Below are 21,457 nucleotides of genomic sequence, written 5' to 3' on the forward strand. Positions count from 1 at the left end.
CGCCGGCTCGCGTACATTGTAGTTAGTATGCAATTAACTCTTGTTTAGAGCAGATGCTGTGTTAGATTGACTATTACAAACATAGTAGCGGACAGCACGACAGCCTAGTCGCTTGCTCGCGTCTATCACATAAACTCTGTAAACTCTAATAATCGCTAATAAACTAATCACTAAGTAAATTCAATCGTTTAATAATTTAAAGCTATTCGAAAAATCTCGATAGCTCAACATTTGGTGACCCCGACGTGATTCTCTTTTCGTTTCTTTACATATTTGCATATATATATTGACAGCATCACATACATACATACACCCGTGAACATAAGCAGTGTATATAGCGATTAGTTGCGTGCCGTTACTTTGCCAATTCGCCAGACACTCTTTCGTTCGGTCTGCAATACACTGGCGCCCGTAAAAGTAGTACACATGCGAAAACTTCTGCAAATGACAATCTAATAAAGAATCAACTAATTTCTGAACTATGTCTATGGTTAGTGACTGCGTGTTCTATAGCTTCAATCTATAAGTGATTAAGTTTACATAAGCACAGTGTAATTACATGCTTGCCGTTATTCTTCGTTGACATTGCACTTTTTCGCCACGGCTGCGATACGAGCGCGTCCATAATAATCGTACCGGTGTGCAACAATTCATACGTGTATATTATTTGAGTACCATAATATAATTCTTTGCCAGTTTATTAAAGTTGCAAGTACTCTGCTCGACAAATACGACTTATTCCAAGTTTGTGTCTGCGCTATATATACATTTACTTACTCTTGCAATCGCGCTCGCACCAACGACTTTGAACTCTATCGTGTTGCTCTTGCTGTACTCGTCATGGCGAATTTAGATGCTAGTGCAGTTGCTCCCGAAGATCGCGTGCGGTTTTATAAGCTCAAGGTACAGTCGGTGTTTGAACGCGTAAAAAAGCTACAATCCAAGGTCGATTCAGATGCTCTTGCCGATCACAGTGACAGCACTCTAAATGTTCTACTGGAGCATATCGACAAGCTAAGCCACTCCTTTAGCAAGGCCCATGAAAGTCTAGAGGAGCTCGACTTTACTGAGATGTCCAGCAATTTGCGCACTGACTTTGATGATTTAATAATGGTCATGCAGTCAACAATAATGTCCGAAGTGCAAAGTCGTACTGCTCAAGTGCATCATAGTTCCACGTTTAGCCGTCCAAGTGACCCTCCTCGCGCATCCGCTCCCAGATTGCAGGCTGCACCTGCGTTGCCGCCATTAAAGCTACCTACGTTCAGCGGTGGATATGCTAATTGGGCTGATTTCTACTCAATGTTTTCTACAATCATTGAAAGTCGGCCAGAAATCAGCAATATGGAAAGACTTCAGCACCTCCGGTCCTGCCTCGATGGCGCAGCGTTGGATACGGTTCGCTCTTTGGAAATTTCTAATGATAATTATACAATTGCCATAAATTTATTAAAGCAGAGATATGATAACCGACGTTTAATCTTCCAGGCCCACATCGTAAAGATCTTAGGTCTCAAAAGAGTAGAAAACGGATCCATAATCAAGCTGCGTGAGCTATCTGACAGCTTCAATGTCCATATGCGTGCGCTCAGTAGTCTGGGCACAACAGAGCAGATAGCCAGTGCCATGATTGCTCAGATACTGCTACAGAAGCTTGATGAGGCCTCACAAGCTAAATGGGAAGAGAAATTGGACAACTCAGAGACGGCTCTTCAGATACCCAGATATGAAGAAGTCTCCTCATTTCTTGAGCTTCGTTGCCGTACTTTGGAATCGATGAAATTTGCTCTTACAAACTATTCGTCAAGTAAGCCGATGAATTCTTGCAGTAAGGTTGCTACCAGTAGATCAGCATTTCTCGTAACCGGCCACAGTACTCACAGTTGCAATTTTTGTAATGATCTTGAGCACACAATCTACAAATGCCCAAGATTCGCAAACTTGTCTCCTAGTCTTCGCCTGAATGAGGTCCGAAAGGCTGGCTTATGTTTGAATTGTCTCAAGGGAGGTCATCAGTCGCGACAATGTGGCTCGCGCAGTTGTCGGGTCTGTGGAGTCAAGCATCATACGCTTCTTCATCTCGGCCACTCCAGCACATCGCAGGCAGCAATTACGCCCCATCAACAATCTTCAACATCAAGAGTACAGACCATCCCTCAGCCCTCAGCACCAGCCACTACTCTCTTATCCAAGGATCGGCACAGCGATGTTGTGCTCCTGGCTACCGCAGTGGTTCTGGCAAGGAATCGGTTTGGCGAGCTTGTTCCTTGTCGTGCACTTTTAGATTCAGGCTCTCAACTACATCTCATTACAGCCAGATTTGCGAATCTCCTGCAACTTAAGAGAACAAAATCGGTGGCATCTGTATGCGGCGTAGGCGACTCCAATGTTGCCATGGATGGCAGCAGCATTTGCCTCACTCTTCAAGCTCATGCATCTGAATATACAACTAGCATAACGGCTATGGTAGCTACAAATATAACTGGCAGGCAGCCCAGTTCTAATGTGAATACGAGCAATTGGAGCATACCGCAAAATATAGTGCTGGCAGATCCAGCTTTCCATAGGCCGCAACGAGTAGATCTGCTTATCGGAGCTAGCCTGTTTTATGATTTGCTCTGTGTGGGACAAATCAAGTTGATGCCTGGACTTCCATTGTTACAGAAGACTCGTCTTGGTTGGGTTGTATCAGGTGGCGAGGCTCGCAACCACAACTCCGTGCTAATAGCTTCAAAGACGCCTTTGGATCCGATTACAGACTCCTGTGCTGATATCAAGTTGGACAGTCTCGTTCGTCGCTTTTGGGAAGTTGAGCGCTGCAGCGATTCCATTGTAAAGTTCAGCAAGGAAGACTCAGACTGCGAAGCGCATTTTGCGAGGCATTACAATCGATTGGCTAGTGGCCAATATACAGTACGCCTGCCTGTTAAGCTTAGTTGTGAGCTTCTTGGAGATTCTTATGAGCAAGCGCGACATCGGTTTCTCAATTTGGAGAAGAAATTGAGTCGTTTGCCGCATATAAAGTCTCAATACTCAGCATTTCTGAAAGAGTATCTTGAACTTGGTCACATGTCACGCGTTCCTCTAAATTCATTCCATCTATGCAGATATTTTCTTCCTCATCACTGCGTTCTGAAGGATGATAGCACAACTACCAAGCTTCGCGTCGTCTTTGATGGATCTGCATCTACAACAACTGGGCATTCGTTGAATGACATTCTAATGTCAGGTCCCGTCATTCAGCCAAAATTAGTCGACATATTATTGCGCTTCCGATCTTATCCAGTTGCACTCACCGGCGATATTTGCAAAATGTATCGTTGCGTGAAAGTACCTGAGCCGGACAGCTATCTACAATGCATTTTATGGAGGAATTCGCCAGATGATGAGTTGGAAGTTTTCAGGCTTGATACGGTAACATATGGAACAAAACCAGCGTCATTTTTGTCTGTGCGCGCCATGCATCAGCTTGCCGTAGATGAAAGGAACGCATTCCCAGTCGGGTCCGACGTACTGCTTCGCGATTTCTATGTTGATGATTTGATTAGTGGAGGAAATTCAGTCGAAGAAGCAAGACTTGTTATGCAAGAGACAGCTGGAATCTTGGCATGTGGGAAGTTTAAATTGAGGAAGTGGTGTTCAAGCCATCCCATGGTACTGGACGGCGTAACAGACTGCGACAAGGAATCGCTCATTAGGTTCAACGATGGCAGCGACATTACAAAGACACTTGGCCTTGCATGGGATCCGTCATCTGATCAACTTCTTTTCTCATATCTAGCTCTGAATTCAGCCTCTAAGCCCTCCAGGCGCTCTGTTCTCTCGTCTATTGCTAGGTTTTATGATCCCCTCGGCCTGGTCGGCCCAGTAATAACGAAAGCTAAAATCTTCTTGCAACAACTCTGGAGGCATAAACTTGATTGGGATGAGAGTCTCCCGTCTGCATGTCACACTGCATGGCTAGACATTTGCAGCAACTTTGGCAATGGTCTTAGTAGTGCATTTCCCAGGCTATCATTAATACCAGGATCGAAGGTTGAGGTCCATGGATTCTGCGATGCCAGCATCGAGGCATACGGAGCTTGCATTTATATTGTATCCAGAGGTCAGCATACCATCAGCAGGTTGCTTTGCTCTAAGTCTCGAGTTGCGCCTCTAAAAACGCTCACGGTTCCCAAGCTGGAACTAGGCGGGGCAGAGTTGCTTGCGCGTCTAATGAATGAAGTGGCTCGCTTAGGCATTTTCGCAGGCGAGTTTCATTGTTGGTCTGACTCTACTGTTGCGCTTTCTTGGATCAATGACGAGCCCGGACGATTTAACGTTTTTGTTTCAAATCGCATCGCCACGATACAAGATCTCACATCAGCAATGGAATGGCACTATATACCTACAACACTGAATCCCGCGGATATATTATCTCGGGGTGCATTGCCCTCGGATTTAAATGCATCATTACATTGGTTCAACGGTCCAGGTTTCCTCTGTAAGCCCAGATCTCAGTGGCCAGTCTCAGCACTTCCAGAAAGAACTTCAATTGAGCGTCGAAGAACTGTGCTTCTTGTAGAAGGACGCAGTCCATGATGTCTCTATGGACTGCAAGTTTGTGAATTCTTTCGGCCGCTTGCAGCGTACGTTTGCATACGTATCAAAGTTTATTAAAAAAAGTCATGGTCCAGGAATAACCCTAGCAGACATCCGGAACGGCACTCATATACTGTTAAGAATGATTCAACGAACACATCTCTCAGACGACATAAATGCTCTTCGAAATAGAGGAATGGTTCCGTCATCCAGCAGTCTAGCCTCGCTGTCACCGTTCCTTGATGAGATTGGGCTGCTACGTGTCGATGGTCGTCTCAAAACTCAACTTTAAATTTCGATAGTCGCCATCCAATTATTTTGCCCAAAGTTCATCCAGTAACTAGAGCCATCATAATGCATTTCCATCAGCGAAACTTGCACGCTGGTCCCCGAGCAGTGCTAGCGTTGGTTCGTTCCCAATATTGGCCAATTGGAGGTAGAAAAACTGTAGCCAGTGTAATTCAGAGATGCGTAATTTGCTTTCGTGCAAGGCCCCGACTCGTTGAACACATAATGGCAGATCTACCCAAGGATCGAGTCGACGGCTATCGGGTCTTTGGAGTGACTGGAGTCGACTTTTGCGGACCCTTCTTTTACAAGCCTGAGTCACGAAACAAGGCGCCTGTGAAATGCTACGTTTGTGTGTTTATTTGTTTTGCTACGAAGGCTATTTGGTTGGAGTTAGTCAAGGATTTAACTACCGCGGCATTTTTGCATGCACTTCAACGTTTCATATGCACCAGAGGAAGGCCAAGTCAAATCTGGTCGGATAACGCCACAAACTTTCTTGGTGCCCGCAATCAGCTTCAGGAGTTGAAGCGTCTATTTCTGTCAGACACCCACCAGAAGGCTGTGAAGGATTTCTGTTTGGCAGACTCAATCGAATGGCATTTCATCCCTCCACGATCACCTCACTTTGGTGGCTTGTGGGAGGCTGCAGTGAAGACAGCGAAGCATCATTTTTACCGATGTGTTGGGTCCTCCGTCCTAACTTACGATGAGCTTCGCACACTGGTTTGCAACATCGCTGCTGTCGTTAATTCACGCCCTTTAGTTTCGATTTCAGAGCACCCATCAGACATAGACGTGTTGACTCCTGCGCATTTTATCAACGGTGGCCCTCCTTCGTCCTTCAGTGAGCCAAACCTGACAGGGCTCAATTTTAATCGTTTGGATGCTTGGCAGCGCGTAAGCTATCTCCAGCAGGTGTTCTGGACTCGTTGGCGGGACGAATATCTCAACTTGTTACAACAGCGAGCGAAATGGAGAACTTCCAAACCTGGCTTGGCTGTTGGCAACATAGTTCTTGTGAAGGATGAGAATCTACCTTCACTTAAGTGGCCACTAGCCAGAATAATCGAACTTATCCCTGGAAGTGATGGCGTTGCACGGGTAGCCCTACTAAAAACAGAAGCTGGCGAGATAAGAAGAGCTACAAATAAGCTGTGCTTGCTGCCCCTTAAGGATTCTGTTGAAGACTAAGTCTTCAACGGGGGGAGGATGTTGGGCTCAGCAATCATCGCTTCATTGTAATTAAGAGCGGCAGTTCATAGAATATGTTATCATGTAAGAGAATTTGTAACGGAGATCACGCTCTCCCTTTTGCGTTGTCTCTTTCACCCACGCACCGGCTCAGCTTAATCCGCCGGCTCGCGTACATTGTAGTTAGTATGCAATTAACTCTTGTTTAGAGCAGATGCTGTGTTAGATTGACTATTACAAACATAGTAGCGGACAGCACGACAGCCTAGTCGCTTGCTCGCGTCTATCACATAAACTCTGTAAACTCTAATAATCGCTAATAAACTAATCACTAAGTAAATTCAATCGTTTAATAATTTAAAGCTATTCGAAAAATCTCGATAGCTCAACATGTATCATATGCATATTTATATTTCTTTTGCTTAGAATCGAAAAAAAAGAAGAAAATAAAAAAGGCAGAAGGTAAAATTCATTTTTTGTTTCAGTTTAATGCTCGAATCGCATGCGTAGGCTTTCTATAACGATTAAAACCCTCATATGTCAACCGGGCCCATTCATCATCTGCAGCAACTGCGACTGGAACTGGAACTGAGACGCAGACTGAGAATGAGACCTGGAAATGGGTCTGGGAGTGGGTCTGCGATTGGAGACACAGTCGCCAGGCACTTGTAACGCGTTTGCCTAAGCAGACACGAAATGCTGATGAGCTGAAATCTCATCAAGAAGTGTCTGAGCAACAAGCTACAAGCTACAAGCTACACGCTTAACTATGCACTGACAAAAATTTTATTGCAGTAGTAGTAGGAATTTTATTTTACATAAAACTGAGTCACAATATGTGAGAATCAATTTAATTGATAAAAAAAAATATATAAAATAATTTTAATATAAATCAAAACAATATATATTCTTAGCTATATATTTCTCTCAGTGCATTTTTGTCTTATGATTATGCTTACATTCATTTTGTATCTGTATAGATTTTGGGACTTACAGCACCTACTTCAACATGCAGAGACACTAGCTGGCTGGCTGGCTGCCAGACTGGGCTTGATGACTTAATTTTCATTTCAGTCTGCAGGCTCCATAGACCCTATACACCCGGAGCTTCCATAACAGCAGCAGCTGCTGCTGCTGCTACAGGTGCTGCTATTGGAGTTGGAGTTGGAGTTGGTGATTGGAGTCGGAGTTGGAGTTGGCGTTGGAGTTGGAGCCGGTGCCTGGTGGCTGGTGCCTGACTGAGCACTTGAGCGTCAGCGCAGTGACACACGCAAGTGTTTGGCTTGTCTTTGGATATGTTAGCTCCAACTCTGGCTGCCAACTACTCCCGCTCGAGCACTCGTCTGCCCTGCGTACCCTCATCAGATGCTGAGCTCTGAGCGCAATGATGCAGCGTTTTACACCGTCTTCCCTTGATTTTATTATTATTTTGTTTTGTTTTTTACCTACTACTTTAGAGTTTTGTTGTTCTAGGTTCATCTTCAGGTTGAAAGTATTTGCTTAAATCATTATGGTAGCGCCTGCTGACTGCTGCCCGTTGCAGCTAGATGATAAATCTATCTTTTATTAGCATTTCGAAAAAAAAAAAAATTGATGTTGTGTGTGTTGCACGTGTTGCGCTAAATGAGTTGTTTTGGAAGTTGTTTACAGTTTGTGGCTCTACGGTTGACTTTGACTAATCCAATTAATCCAATTAAAAGTACATTTTTCTTTCGACTTTTGATTCATAGAACCTTGGCCAAAAGTCAGTCGCCATTTACTCGAAGCGGCGAGTAAAAAAAGATAACTTTAAAACTTCAGACAAATTCAAGTGAAATCATTAATAAAAATAAAGTTTTTTCTTTTTTTTTTCTCCGAGTTGGAGTTGGAGATTTATAGAACCGTAAGGAAACACCCCGAGCGACTCGTGCTGCTGCTGCTGTTGCTGTTGCTGTTGTCTCTGCGCCATTTCCTTTCGATGTGGTGTCGTATATAAATCGCGTGCTGCACTGGAGGTCTTCAAAAACGCTTACGAGTTGATGCCCAGCGGCCAGGTTGAGCGTCCACATCCACATCCACATCATCAGTGGCAGTGGCAGCCGCCTGTCTGCCGCATCGTGGCCAGCTCTCATTCATTTTTGTTGTTGTTGTTTTTTTTTTTTTTGTGTTTTTGGTGGGGCTGTGGCACTGGGTGTTAACCGGCCACGGAAGACGAGAGACCAGGCCAGACCAGAGACCAGACCAGACTCCAGCGCTCATGCTGAAGCCTAGCCTGCGGTCATGTTGAACGAACAAATACGCCAATGCGTTCGCTGCCCCAGCTACCACCTGTTGCCCCTTGGCCCCTCTCTCGGCCTGTCTGTTGGCCCGGCTAATGATGAGCGCGACTCAGTTGCTCAGCTAAGGGCTGCAACACGCTTCTGTCGCTGCTCAAAAGTTGTAAAACAATAAACACGAAATGCCAAATACCGATTGCCATGCGATTTAATGGCAACAAGATTGATTTCCTGAAATCCACAATTTCGCACACTACTTTTAGATATATACATATATCTGTTACTACTACCACTACTACGTCTATATTTCCGAAAGCGAAAAACCTTGAATCGCAGTCACGCAATGAACGTGAACGTTCCAAGGAACCAGTTCGCCGCGCTGAACCTGACGCCAGATCGTGGCCCGATCGTGATAATGATGTCGAGTGCGTGGTATTCTGCCCCACGTTTTTTTTTTTTTTTTGTTTCCCCCACCTTTTTCCTGAAGTCTTCTTCTCTAAGGCCTGTTCCATTCATACACACTCGACTGTGGGCCTAACAGCTTTGTTAACAACTTTGTAATGTGTCTAGAATGATGACTTCTTATGCATATATCTGAATTATACTGCGATAGAGTCTAGGCGGAAGTAGTTCATGAACTTGGCTTGATATGGATATCAAGGCAGTTCTAAGCTGAACAGTAAATATTGAATAAGTGAGTTTTACAATATACATATAAAACACACACTATACATTTCTCATTTCACTTAATATTATTCATCCTCGTACTCATTATTTATTCTCTTGTTTCACCTTATGCTACTCATCTTTAGACTAATGCATTCTACTACTTCTTCTACTGCTGCCTATACTAAGTACTCATTCTTATAATTATAGCTTGCAGTTATACTACTCATCATATCATCATATAGAGTGTGCAAGCTTTTAGGAGTACTTAAAAATTCTCATACTGCTCTATTGGATTCTCTTGTTACTCATACCAATAGTCAGCCTACTAATACTCCGTTTACGATGTATACTCACTTGTACTCATACGCACTTACACTGTTGAGATTTCTATGCATATATATGCGTCGACTAATTCATACTTATACTCGTGGAATATATGCGCCTACTTATACAGTTAATAGGGATTTTGATTTTACTTCTTCTACTCTTGCCTCTTCACTTGGCACTTTTACTTATACTTGTATTAGTGAAGCTTATGTTACTCAAGCTCATCTTATACTTTCACAATTCCCATGCAGACAACTATTCCTGCTTTTACTTATACGACTCTTATACTCATACACTTAGTATACATGTGTTACTTATACTACTCTTTGTATATGTAATTTGTCTTATACTGTCCACTCTTTACTCATATACTCATACTCATCTTATACTCTCCAAATACTCAGCTACTCTTATATCCGCACATTACTTATACTCATACCCTTTTGACTGACATTTAACTCAATGCCACTCAAACTCTTTATGCAAATACTTATAATTAGCAAGGGTATTTAGAGTAGGAACTGCTTCCAGCAGGAGCCCAGCTTTGCGCATATTTTCGTTTCATTTTTTGGGTGGCGGCTATCATAGCCAGTCGCTGTGTAAGACCCGCCAGCGAAATGCAAAAACAAATTGTTTGTGGGTCAGCCAACAAACAGCGAGCCACTCGGGAGGGGCTGACTAAGAGAGCAAAGAAAGAAAAAACACAGGAAAAAAAGATGAGGAAAAAAAAAAACGGTGCAGAAATCAAAACGAGCTTTTCGGGCAGCTCTAACAAGGCGCGGCAGAGCACGCAGCAGGACGCGGACGAGGGCGTTGCAATGTTGCTGCGAAATTCAAGGAAAACGAGCAGCAGGAGCATCAGGAGCAGCTCTTGCCGCAGGCAGTTGGCATTCGGTTGCGTCTGGGCCACATGCCACATGGTGGGGCACAACTAGGCAGCACGGAAGCCTAATGGCCGCTGCCAATGCGATTTGTGATTTGTGCTCTCTGCATTTTTTAGTAGTTCTCGCACACACACACACACACATACACAAATATATATTTCTCGGTTTATTTTATTTTGTTTCTCTTGCTCCGTTTCCATGGAAAACATTTGGCGAGAAAACTGCAGCAGCGCATTCTATGCCAAGCGCTGGGCCTTGGCAATGACAAAGCGCTCCAAATGGAGCATATGGCTGGCAGTCGGTTGAGTCTGCGGCGTCGGCGACGTCTGGGGCGGCATGCTAATTTATGAAGTAGCAACTTGCAGCGACATGGATGCGGTAATTATATGGCTTGGCAACTTGTTGCCAAACCCGAACACGCCAGAGTGCATGAATGAAAAGAAAGCCAATGCGCCACAGCCCTGGCTCCAGCTACATAGAGCCAAAGCCAATTCCAGTTTCAGTTGCAGTCGCAGTTTGGTTGATGCGGCCCGATCCTCTTCCAGCCTTCTAGCCTTCCAGTTGGCCATGTTGCACAGAAGCTGTTCTACGGCTGGCCATGGCGGTTGCTGCTGCGGCTGCAACATCAGGTGAACGCGCCCACTTGGTTAGCACAGCGCCCGAAATGAAAGCAACAACAAAAACTGCTCTAGCTGAGCATGACAGACGATCAGATGCCCTGTAGATGACCTAAAGCACTCTAAATGTTTGCTAAACGCCTCATAACATTGTTAGTAAACGGATATATATTATTTTATATTAAACTTGATGACTTTATTTCTTATTTAAGAATATCATTTTATTTCAATTTAAAAACTAAAATAAAAATTGTTGGGTCAAATACCTTTTAATTATAAGTCTTCCTTAAAAATGTAATTTTGTAAAAAGTAAATATAAAAATATATATTTCGTATCTGGCTTGATTTTTATACATACATTATACTAACTAACTATCTACAATATATTCTCTCTTTAGCTGTCTCTGCCCTACCTATTATCAGCTACTGGCACAATGGCAACATACCCTGTTTGATCTGTGCCAAAAACATGTTGCACTGGGTATGGAAAAAGGTTTTGGGCCCCGTGGCGTTATACGATATTTTGCTTCATTTTTTTCTTTCGTTGGCCAGCCAACAGCCAAGAACGTACGTGGCAGCAACATTTTCACAGCAACATGCGGCAGCAACATAGTTTCCACACCTACCGATGCCAGCAGCAACATGCACTTAACTGGTAGCCGTGCTGCACTTTATAATGCACAACATGGCCAACATGTCGGCGATGGAGAGTTGAGAGTCGGGACTGAAGTATCTTCTGTTTTTGGAGTCAGCCTTGATAGATGCTGCCTAACGGCTGCGGGCGTTGAGCAGCGCAGGGGCGTGCCAGCAGCAGCAGCAGCCAGAGCAACAGCAACCGTTAGCTGACTTGTGAGCTTAAACCTCATTTGCATGCCACAAACTGGGCCAGAACTCTGCTTCAGTTGCTGCCGCAGTTCTTGCTGCTGCGCATTAGCATTAACCCAGTTCGCAATTGCGAAAATTGCGACCTGGCGCTAGCAATGACCTTGCCAGCGTTGAGAGGATCAGTCAACTGATCCGGCTCAACTGTTGAAAGCAGGCAGCAGGAAACGGACAACAACAGCGCTAGCGACAACTCATTAACAACAAACGCCCGCACAGCGTGTGGCACCTGTACAGGTAAAACTGATTATAATTAACAGCAGCGAGCCCATAGACAAACGACACCAAATGCAAATTGTTTGACATTCAATTGAGCTGCTGTCGCTGCCTCGGCTCGGATTAGTGCAAAAACGGAAACTGGAGCGCTAAAGTGTGAAGACTGTACAGGTTGCATGCGGCGCAGCGTCGAATCCTTTTACCTTGCCTCATTTAAAAGGGTGTCTGCGGCGCATGAAATTCTGAAAAACGGGCCAAAAACAGAAATTAAAAGCGCAGCCGCCTCTCATCATCATCAACCCACACACACACACGCACACACATACATATATATATATTTTTAAGCAGACTTTAAAGATGCCGCCGAAGGTTTGAGTGTGGCGCCGTCGACTCAAGACAATATAAATCATATCACTCAAAGGTTGCTCTCGCCCCGCTCCATGAGCCGCATCCTGGCAATTAATTTTATACACACACACACACACACGCACATATAGATATATATTTGCTTTATAGACCATATGTGTATATATGTATATTTATATAAAAAATCCAAATTGATATCGAATACCAATCACACAAGCTTTGCTTTTCTTCCTAATTCTCTATTTATTTATTTATTTATTTTTTATATTTTTTATTTTACAATAATTGCTTGCGTCTAGGACCAAATTTTGAAGTTGATTCCATGTACAGGTGGCTGTTGCTGCTACTGCTGCTGCCGCTGCAACTAACGGTTATCAGTGATATAAATGGCAATTATGTGAGCACAAGCGTCTTCTGTCATCGCCAATGTCCGGCCTATTTGGGATCCGATGGCAGTTGCAATTTAAATTCAATCTCCGCCCAAGGCAAATCAGTGCAAAGCGTTACGGCGGAGCGTTTGCAGTTGAACCCAGGTTTCATTCTGCTGGAGAGTGTCTTCGTTTGGTTGGGCGCTCGCCTGTTGATTGCCTAGCATCAATTCAACATAGCCTTGTGCTAATTGTGCTACTTATATGGGTAAATATTGTTCGAATTGATAAAACTCTGCATAATTCAATGAGAATTATTTAGAGTACATGCTGAATTGGGAATACTGGAATCTCTACTAAGTTGACGTGTTGCTGTGATATACGTAACTGTTATACACTTTTTGTTTCGCTTTCGTTCCACACACACACACACACACAGATTAGTTTGCTTTAAATTATTTTTCCAAATCTAATTAAATTGTTCAAATGTGTTTCAATTTTGTTTTCTCCATTTTGTTCAGCATTTTTCTCCATTTTCCATACATTTTCTGTTGTTTTTTTTTTGTGCAGCGCCCATGTCGTCGCCCCGTGTCAACATTTTGGGCGCCACAAATGGTGGCAAAATGAAAAAAAAAAAAAAAATGCTGACAAATGCTTCCGTCAAAACACAAATTTTAGCTTGGTTGTCAATGTTGTTGCTGTAGTTGCCTAAGCTGTTTAATAATCGAGCATAGGGCACAATGCACAGTGTTACCAAAGTTTGTGCGAAATGTTGGTAATATATTTAAGGAAATTATAAAAAAAAAACAAATTTTGAAATAATATTCATATACTTTGTTTATGTATATAAAAATAAGCTTACTATCACAATTTTCTCTAAATATTACTTTGATAACAATTTAATTTAATATTAATTTTTTTTTTTTTACAGTTCTTATTACAGAAATGTTCAAAGGAGAGCGTTATTCTATGATGTTTGTTAGTCTTAAGAAGAATCCAGATAGAAGGGCATCAATCGGCAAAAGTTGGATTTTGAGTATTTCGCAATAGCTTGTGTCTTGGCCAAACAACGTACAGCCTGTTATTAATTTCCGTTTTACACTTCCGTATAATTATTTATTAAATTCATTTATTTAACGAAATTGTCACAGCCAAATATCGTATCGATTGTACCTCAAATAAAAAGTGTAAAAAAAGTATAAATAGAAAAAAAGAAAAAAAAAAATATTTTTTATTACCTTAATACAAAATTTTGAAATCTAATTACAGATTAGCTATTTTATTAAATCAATAATAGGTGAAAAGAATTTAACAAAAAGAAGAAATCATTTTAACTATATACATATTTTTAAAATATTTTTAAGCGCACTGCAAATCTATTAATATTTCTATGCAATAAACTAACTTAAATTTGATTACGTTTGTGTTCCTCTAAAAATTATTTAATAAATATTTGACAGCTGCTTGTTAAGTTAAAAACTTGTTTTGACAGCTTCGACAATTTGCATAGAATTAGATTCGTGCGGAGTAATTATTGTGGCTCGGCGTTTGCCATAGCCTGCGTGACACTGTGCACAGTAGGCTATGCTTATTTGTTATTATTCAACTTTAAATTCGGCCTGTCAAAGTGTGATTAAATGCTGAATTAAACTAAAAGTAAAGTCAGCCATTGAAAAAATGTAAAGAAATGACAAAAAAGCAAAGTGAGAGTGCTCTAGTTGCGAGTGATGGACTTGAACATACCCTGCGCCAAGTGATCAACAACGGATTCTTTACTAGACTAGCTGAGAGCTAAAGATTTTGAGGGGCCAAGAAAGGAAGGAAAAAGTTTGAAACTTGAAAAGTAACACAATTGGGATTTTGGATGAGAATGCTGAATATATGTGAGGAAACTAAATAGGAAATTTCATGAATGGAGTTGCTGAAACTCACGTGATATTATTTTCAATTAAGTAAAGTTCGATATTATTATCGATTATTTACATAAAACAGAATAAGCGTATATCGTAAGAGAATCTAGATTTAAAAGCCTCAGCTCTTAGATTACCAGAGATTCGAGTATTCAGACAAATAGATGAACGGATCGCTGGACAACCAGAAGAACAGACCTAAATTGATTTAACTGTTGATTCTGAGATTTTATTCATATATCCTTTTGGCTGTTGCTTACATCTTAGCATAAACATTACGCCCTGTTCAGTCATATGCAATGGGGTATACACAACGCCGAGTACAATATAATTTAAAACGAATTAAAAGCGCAGTCAAATGTAACCCCAACCTATCCCTCGCCGCCGTCGTCGCAGTCGGAGTCACAGTTTTAAATGTCGGTGGAAACGCTCCCAATCAAAAATAGCAACAAGTTAATTTGAGCCAAACGCCCCCGCCCAGACTAAAAACAAAAAGAAAAAACTTTTCTATTTTATGATTATGCGTCATTTTAAGTTTTTTTTTTAAGTTCTTTGTGCGGGTGTGTGTGCGTAGTTTTTTGAAAAGTCATTAGATAAAATGTGAGCCGCGCAATTTGAATATTTGATGGGACGTTGGTTAATTTAAGGTGATAATTGCTTTTTAATGTGACACAACTAAATTTTCGTTCGCTCTGCCGGAAGTTTTTCCTATTTTCCTATGCGCATGTGCAGTCAAGAGGCGCACATACACGAGCACTTGTTACGTGGATGGGCAGGTAACAACAATGACAACGGCAGCAGCAACTACAACAACAAAAACAACAACAACTCGACCACAAGTGCCAACACAACAAAAAGTGTCAACAATTATTTTCAAATTTGAAAACATTTCATTTTGGGTATATATTTTTTGTTTCTTTTTTTTTTGGGTGACGCTGCTTGAAAGGTTTCCCAGGTGTGAAATTGTTTAACACCGGAGGTTGAGCTTGTTTGATTTTGGGCTAGAAACCAAAAAGGGTAGCAAACAAGTTTGTTGCCTAAGTCTTTCGTTTTGCAAGCCTGCGAGCCAGGAGCCAGCGGACATTGATTAATTGTCGCCGCAGGAATGCACAAAATTGTGCGGCAAAAGACACACACGTGTACGTGGCAGTGGCACTTGCAACAGCTGCAGCAACAGCAACAACAACAGCATCAGCATCGATACTTTTCAATGAACACATCAACAAATGAGCAAGTGGCGCTGCACAATTTATTGGCACTGACGACGTCCAATGGCGTCCAATTAACACAGGATGCTCGAAGCGCCAGCCCGCCAGCCAACTGTCCACCCGTCCATCCGTCCAGCCGTCCATCCAGCCACCAGCGACGTTTCTTTCTTGCTTGAAAGATGCCGCCCCAGAGCCAGCTTCAAGCTGTGCTCCGAGTGCAATGAAGTCGTAAACTCTGATTTATTTCGAATTGTATGTCAATACAGAGAGTGAGTGAGAGCGCGAGTGTGGGGAGAGTGAATGAGATGGAGAGCCACAACAACTGGCAGCAGCAACAGCTCCACTGCCTTGCTTCCTTTGGCAGCCTCGGCTAATGCTTCACCACAGGCGGTCCCCATGGCCCGCTGTAGCCTGACCCAATTTGGCGCCTGCTGCGGCGCTTTCATCAGTGACTCCTCGTACATCATAAACAAATTCATAAAAAGTTCGCCCCTACAGCTTCCCAAGCCAGCGAGGAGATGCATGCATAAAATTTATGGCGTTGAAAGGCGCATCGAATGGATTTTTAGTTTTCTTCTGTTAGTTCTTCTGTGTGTTCAGCGGGTTGTTAGCTTCTAGTTGTTGTTGTTGTTATTGTTACTGTTGTTATTGCTGTGAGGTCAGCCTGTAGTTTGTTGTTTTTTTCCTCCTTCTTTTTGCTACTAGAGCGCACTCATTAAAATGTAATTTGAGCGAGTTGTTTCGCATTTCATTTGGTCAAGTGAGCAGGCAGCAACAACAACAACGTCGTCGTCGTCGTCAGTTTCCATTTCACTTCATTGAGCTTGCATCAACCCCCAAAATAATAAAGTGAGACATGCTCCTGCTCGCTCTAGCTGGTGTGGATTTGATTGATTTATAGACGCTAGCCATCTCTCTCGCGCTCTCTCAGTTCTCGAGCTCTCTTGCGTGCCTTCAGCTCCTTTCAGTGTGTGTGTGCATGCGTGTGTGTGTGTGTCCCTCTCGTCATTTGTGGCACATTATTATTTAAATGATAAATTGTATTGCCCGTCAACTTTGGCTTAAAGAGAGCGAGCCAAAGGCAGCGACCGGCACTGAAGGATGGCGAACGAGAGGGCAAGTGGGGTCGCTCATTGCTTTTCATTTGCTTTTATTGCCCGCTTTTCGTAGGTGTTTCCTTGTTGCCTGCGTTTCTTCTACTTCTACATTCATTTTTTTTTTGTTCTTTTGGTACGCCTTCGCCGTGACCTCTTCTCAATATTATGAAGAACCCTTGACGTTTTGCGCTTTCTAGCTGACCCCTTCTCCCGTCCTGTGGGCGTTTTGCTGTGCATTTCAAATTTTCCGTTGATTTTGGGGTCGTTTGTGTTTCCTCTTCTTCTTTTTTCTTCTTGTTGGTCTTTAGCTTACCTTCTTTTTGGCCTAGGCCCAACAAAATTAATCGTCTCATTTGTCCAACATTGCATTGCATTGACGGCACTCGGCTTTCATTTCTGGCCACTAATGTTATTTGGTAATAAAATCGATTAGGCTTCCGTATTCGAATGCTACGTTTATTTAGTGGGTGATTTGTTCTGTTTTTTTTTGTGTTCTTTTTTTTCTGATTTAGTTACTGGGGCGTCTACATTAAGTGAGACATCAATGAGAAAAGTGCAGAGCTTGTTCATTTATTTACTTATTTAATTGATTAAGTAGAGCACAAGGCTGGAGCTCGTATTCGGGAATGGCTTTAATTTTGTATAGAAAGCAGAGTTTCTTACTTTATAATATTGTTTTGTACTTGGAAAAATCCGTAGCTAAATATAATTTTTCTGTTTTAAATATATTCTACATTAAAATATATATACAATTGCTAATTAATTTAATTTAATCTCATATTCTGTCTATATATTTTTTTAAACATTTCATATATTTTAAATTTATATATAATATTCATATAATATATTACTTTGAAAAAGTTTAGATAAATGTTATCATAAATTGAATCAGGCAACTCTTCCAAACTCTTCAGCACAAAATAAAAAAGTATAATATTTGGAATCCAAATAAGGCTAAGCGGAAGATCATTAAAATAGTTTCCATAAGGTATAAAATTCTATGAATAAACAATAATATTTCTATTTTAGCTCTATATATATTATCAAACTCAACTCTATTAATATGTCTGCACTTCATAATTTGTCTCGTTTGGTTCGACTTCTCTCAATCATTAAGCCGATCAAGTTATTAATTAGCCTATGGCAGCTACTAATAAAACATGAAATATTTGATATAAACTTTTAGACAAGTTAATTTAATGGCCATTTGTTGCAAAATTGACTTGCTAACGCGCTGATTTGACATATTTGCACTGCACGTGTTTTGCAATACGATTTATGTGCAATTATTTGGAAGAGACAGCAAACACACAGACACACTCGAACACAAACATTCACACACACACATATATATATATATCGCTCACATTGCAGTGGGAAAGTAAGCAGTGGCCAGAGCCAATCATAATTTGCATTTAATAAATATTTCATTAACTAATTGCAACAATTACGTGCATTTTACTTTACTGCCCTCAAATTAGTGCAGTCCGAAGCGGTTTGTGTTAGGGATTACGGTTTTAATCGGATCAGCCAATCGTATTGAACCGATGCACGTTTCTTGTCTCTAACAATAAGACTGCGCTTTACTTGGCCCGGCTAATTGCCAAGCCTTATGAATATGTAACAGCAATAGCAACGGCAACGGCAAAAACTACAACAAAAAAAACCCAGTCAAAGCGGAAATCCTCCTTCGGGTCGCACAGGTGACAACTTCTGTGCGGGCGTGTGGAGGGGCGCAAGCCGTAGAGCTCACAGCTTGCGCGGCTCTGTTAAAGGTTCTGCTTGTCTTCAAAAAGTGACCCGGCATCGGGCGCCGTCTTGTGAATGAAAACGGTTCGGCTTGTCGCGCTGAGTGCTGTAGAGCGCGCGCTGCAAAGCGACAGCGACGTGTCGCCATTTTGAATTTGTTGCTCAGCAGTGGGCGGCGTCAGAGCGATAGCAAGAGAGCGAGAGAGCGCAGTCGCAGGCGCTCTCTGCATACATCTACGCTGACTTGTGAATGTGTGTGTGCCGCGCTGGGGGCGTGTATAGCACAGCACATGTGTATTGGTGACTGAGGGAGCGTACATGTGGGCATCTGGGTGTGTGTGTGAGTCTGTGCTTGTATTGTATTTTAGTACCTGTGCCGTTTGAGCGACGTCAAGTTGTGGGCCAGTTTGACTGGTTTGTTGCCTTTTGTTGTTGCTGTCGCCTGTCAAGTTGCTCAGTTTGGGCAAGTAGATGGCGCTAGTTGTCTTCAAGTGGCTTTAATATTAAAGTCAAGCCCTAAAAAACTTGAGTTGTTCCAAACTATTTCGATGTCTTAAGAAAGACATAAAGTTATATAAAATTGAAATCAATTTTTGTAGTTTCAGAAATCTTTTACTTGTTTTAATTATATAAACAAATGCCTTTGGTTCAGTTTATTCATCCAAATGCAACTGTTGATTGCGTGTCGCTGAAAAATAGCAAAATAAAACCAAAATTACAGGTTCAACAATCAATTTAATAATTGAAGCCTTTGCTTCAAAATGTCAAAATATTTGCACTTTCAATGGCAGCGAGCGTCGCCGTCGCCGTCGCCGTTACCGTCGTCGTCCAAAAACCGTAAAGCCCAAAGAATGCCAGCTCGAAAAAAATAAAACAAAAATTTGCATACAAATATAAATGTTGATAATGTTGTAAATCCCCCAAAGAGGGCCGCTGCTGCTGCTATTGCTGCTGCTAGCCACGCCTCAAGTGGGTGGCTGGAAGGGGGCGCCATAAAACTAGACGAGTGCCAACTACAAAGTTGATATAACATACAACAACAACAGCGAAAAGAAAAGAAAAGAGAACACCGAAACACAACCGCACAATCCGCTTGGGGGCGCCCCTCGTCTGCGCCGTCTCCATTGATAAAATTTATGGTATTGGTGGTTTCAACACCAACCGCTGCCGCGACAGCTCACACCGATGCACACACACACGCCAAGCGGCGGCAGCGACGCGACGTCAAACCGGTTGTCTGCCCTGCCATTGGTTTCGGTTTGGCAGCGCAGGCAAACAACAGTTGCCGTCTTGCTCGCACTCGCGCGCTATCATGCACAGCCGTTGCGCTCGCACGCTACAGCGACAACGCCGCAAAGCGACATCTGCCGGTTTTTGCGCCACCAACGACAGCGCAGTCGGGCAGCGCGCAATCGCAGCGCTGAGCTCGTACCTAGTCGTATACGCACTTTGTTCGTGGTTGGTTCGTTGTTGCTGTCGCTCGTCGCAGCGCCGTTCGCCCGGTTCGTTTCGAGCTCTCGATTCACACGATTTTACGTTTTACGCTAGATTCCAAGCGCTGCTACGGCTGGAGATTCTCTCTACTGGGATTCTAAATAATAAATATATTTACATACAAATACATATACATATATCTATATGCACATATATCGCGTTATCGTTCGCGTTGCCGTCGCGCAAATTGCAAATTGCAAATTGAGAAAATAAAAATTACATAGATTGTTGTTCAGTGTGTCGCTCTTTTGGCTTGGAGTGTGTGCATTTTATTCCTGAATGCCAATTAAATGCGCGCAGCAGCAACAACAACAACAACAAAGAGAAATAAGATAAATAAATAAAATAAATAAAAGGCATTCAAATACAAATTGTTACAAGTGGTGTCAACAGCAACAGCTACAACAGCAACAGAGCAGCAACAACAGCAACATCATCGTCAATAACAACAACAACTACTACATCATTATTATTAAAAGGGTGACCCAAATCTGCGAGTGCAACAATTCTCGAGTGCAAAAATAAAAGTATAAAATTTGAGAGCTAGAGAAAGAGAGAGAGAGAGAGAGATAAATACAAAGTGCTTACGCTACAAATGCTGTTAAGGATTTACGCGCTTAACTCAACCAACTAACTAACTAATATAAACTTGTTTAATGTGCAATTAAAACTAAAGTACACACTTACACACAGCTCACACACACGCTCTCCCACACACACACACACACACCCACACACGTAGAGACAGCCGTAATTTGTTGTCTTTAGCATTTTGATTTTTTTTCGCGGGCGCACGTGTCAGAAAGTAAAGCCGCCAAAATTCTTGATAAAGTGGCCTCAATAGGCGCCAACACGCTCAATTTTACGGATTTAGGGAGCCCCTACGAGGGGCCTCCCAGCACCCCACAGTCGGGCATGGATGCACCAGATGCACCGCATACGCCCAAATATATGGACGGCGGTAGCACGGCAGCCGTTAGCGCCAGCATAACACCTGGCGTTAATATACCTGGCAAATCAGCATTTGTGGAGCTGCAGCAGCATGCCGCCGCCGGGTAAGTACAATACAAACTAAGATCCACACAACATGCCACAACATCTCCACTTGCCTAAGCTGCATTTTCATTGTTTTGCCTATCAAATGGTAAATGAAGGACAAATGCAACTGCCTGACTGATTGACTGACTGACAACTGTCTGACTGACTGATTGACTGACTAACTGCACTCAGACACTGACAACTGTTCGTCCCCTGCAATGCACTAAATTCAGCTCCGTTCAGCATTTCGATTTGGCTTTTTGTTATCAGCCTCGCGTCATCAGCTCTTTATATAACACACCCAAAAAGTAAAG

The 21,457-nt window shown here is 42.4% G+C and overlaps 2 protein-coding genes and 2 long non-coding RNA genes across 8 annotated transcripts in view; 3 read left to right on the plus strand and 1 right to left on the minus strand.

Annotated features, from left to right (window-relative positions):
- Positions 1 to 239: 239 nt before the first annotated feature.
- Positions 240 to 20,630, plus strand: LOC122757666. The gene is made up of 3 exons (XM_044010552.1): positions 240 to 3,507; positions 20,355 to 20,357; positions 20,610 to 20,630. Exons 1-3 carry the CDS (start codon positions 841 to 843, stop codon positions 20,628 to 20,630), a joined length of 2,691 nt encoding a protein of 896 aa, XP_043866487.1. The 5' UTR covers positions 240 to 840.
- On the plus strand, positions 11,024 to 13,789 carry LOC122757662. 4 transcript variants are annotated; one of them, XR_006357774.1, is made up of 4 exons: positions 11,024 to 11,124; positions 11,214 to 11,308; positions 11,368 to 12,915; positions 13,579 to 13,789. It is a non-coding gene; the product is annotated as an uncharacterized LOC122757662 (long non-coding RNA). The 4 variants fall into 4 exon arrangements; XR_006357771.1 differs by having other exon boundaries at positions 11,214 to 12,915; XR_006357773.1 differs by lacking the exon at positions 11,024 to 11,124 and having other exon boundaries at positions 11,134 to 11,296.
- Positions 13,518 to 14,575, minus strand: LOC116804145. Of its 2 annotated transcripts, XR_004364197.2 has the most exons (3): positions 14,391 to 14,575; positions 13,886 to 13,921; positions 13,518 to 13,820 (listed from the first exon to the last, which is right to left on the minus strand). It is a non-coding gene; the product is annotated as an uncharacterized LOC116804145 (long non-coding RNA). The 2 variants fall into 2 exon arrangements; XR_006357775.1 differs by lacking the exon at positions 13,886 to 13,921.
- LOC6578720 (homeotic protein distal-less) overlaps positions 20,507 to 21,457 on the plus strand; it is a 29,000-nt gene continuing 28,049 nt past the window's right edge. The window contains exon 1 of the mRNA XM_002004592.4: positions 20,507 to 21,160. Within this exon, the coding sequence (XP_002004628.4) occupies positions 21,021 to 21,160 (140 nt within the window). The 5' untranslated portion in view covers positions 20,507 to 21,020. The remainder of the gene's footprint in view (positions 21,161 to 21,457) is intronic.

This window comes from Drosophila mojavensis, unplaced genomic scaffold, assembly GCF_018153725.1.
Source record: "Drosophila mojavensis isolate 15081-1352.22 unplaced genomic scaffold, ASM1815372v1 contig_80, whole genome shotgun sequence".
Taxonomy (NCBI): Eukaryota; Metazoa; Arthropoda; class Insecta; order Diptera; family Drosophilidae; genus Drosophila; species Drosophila mojavensis.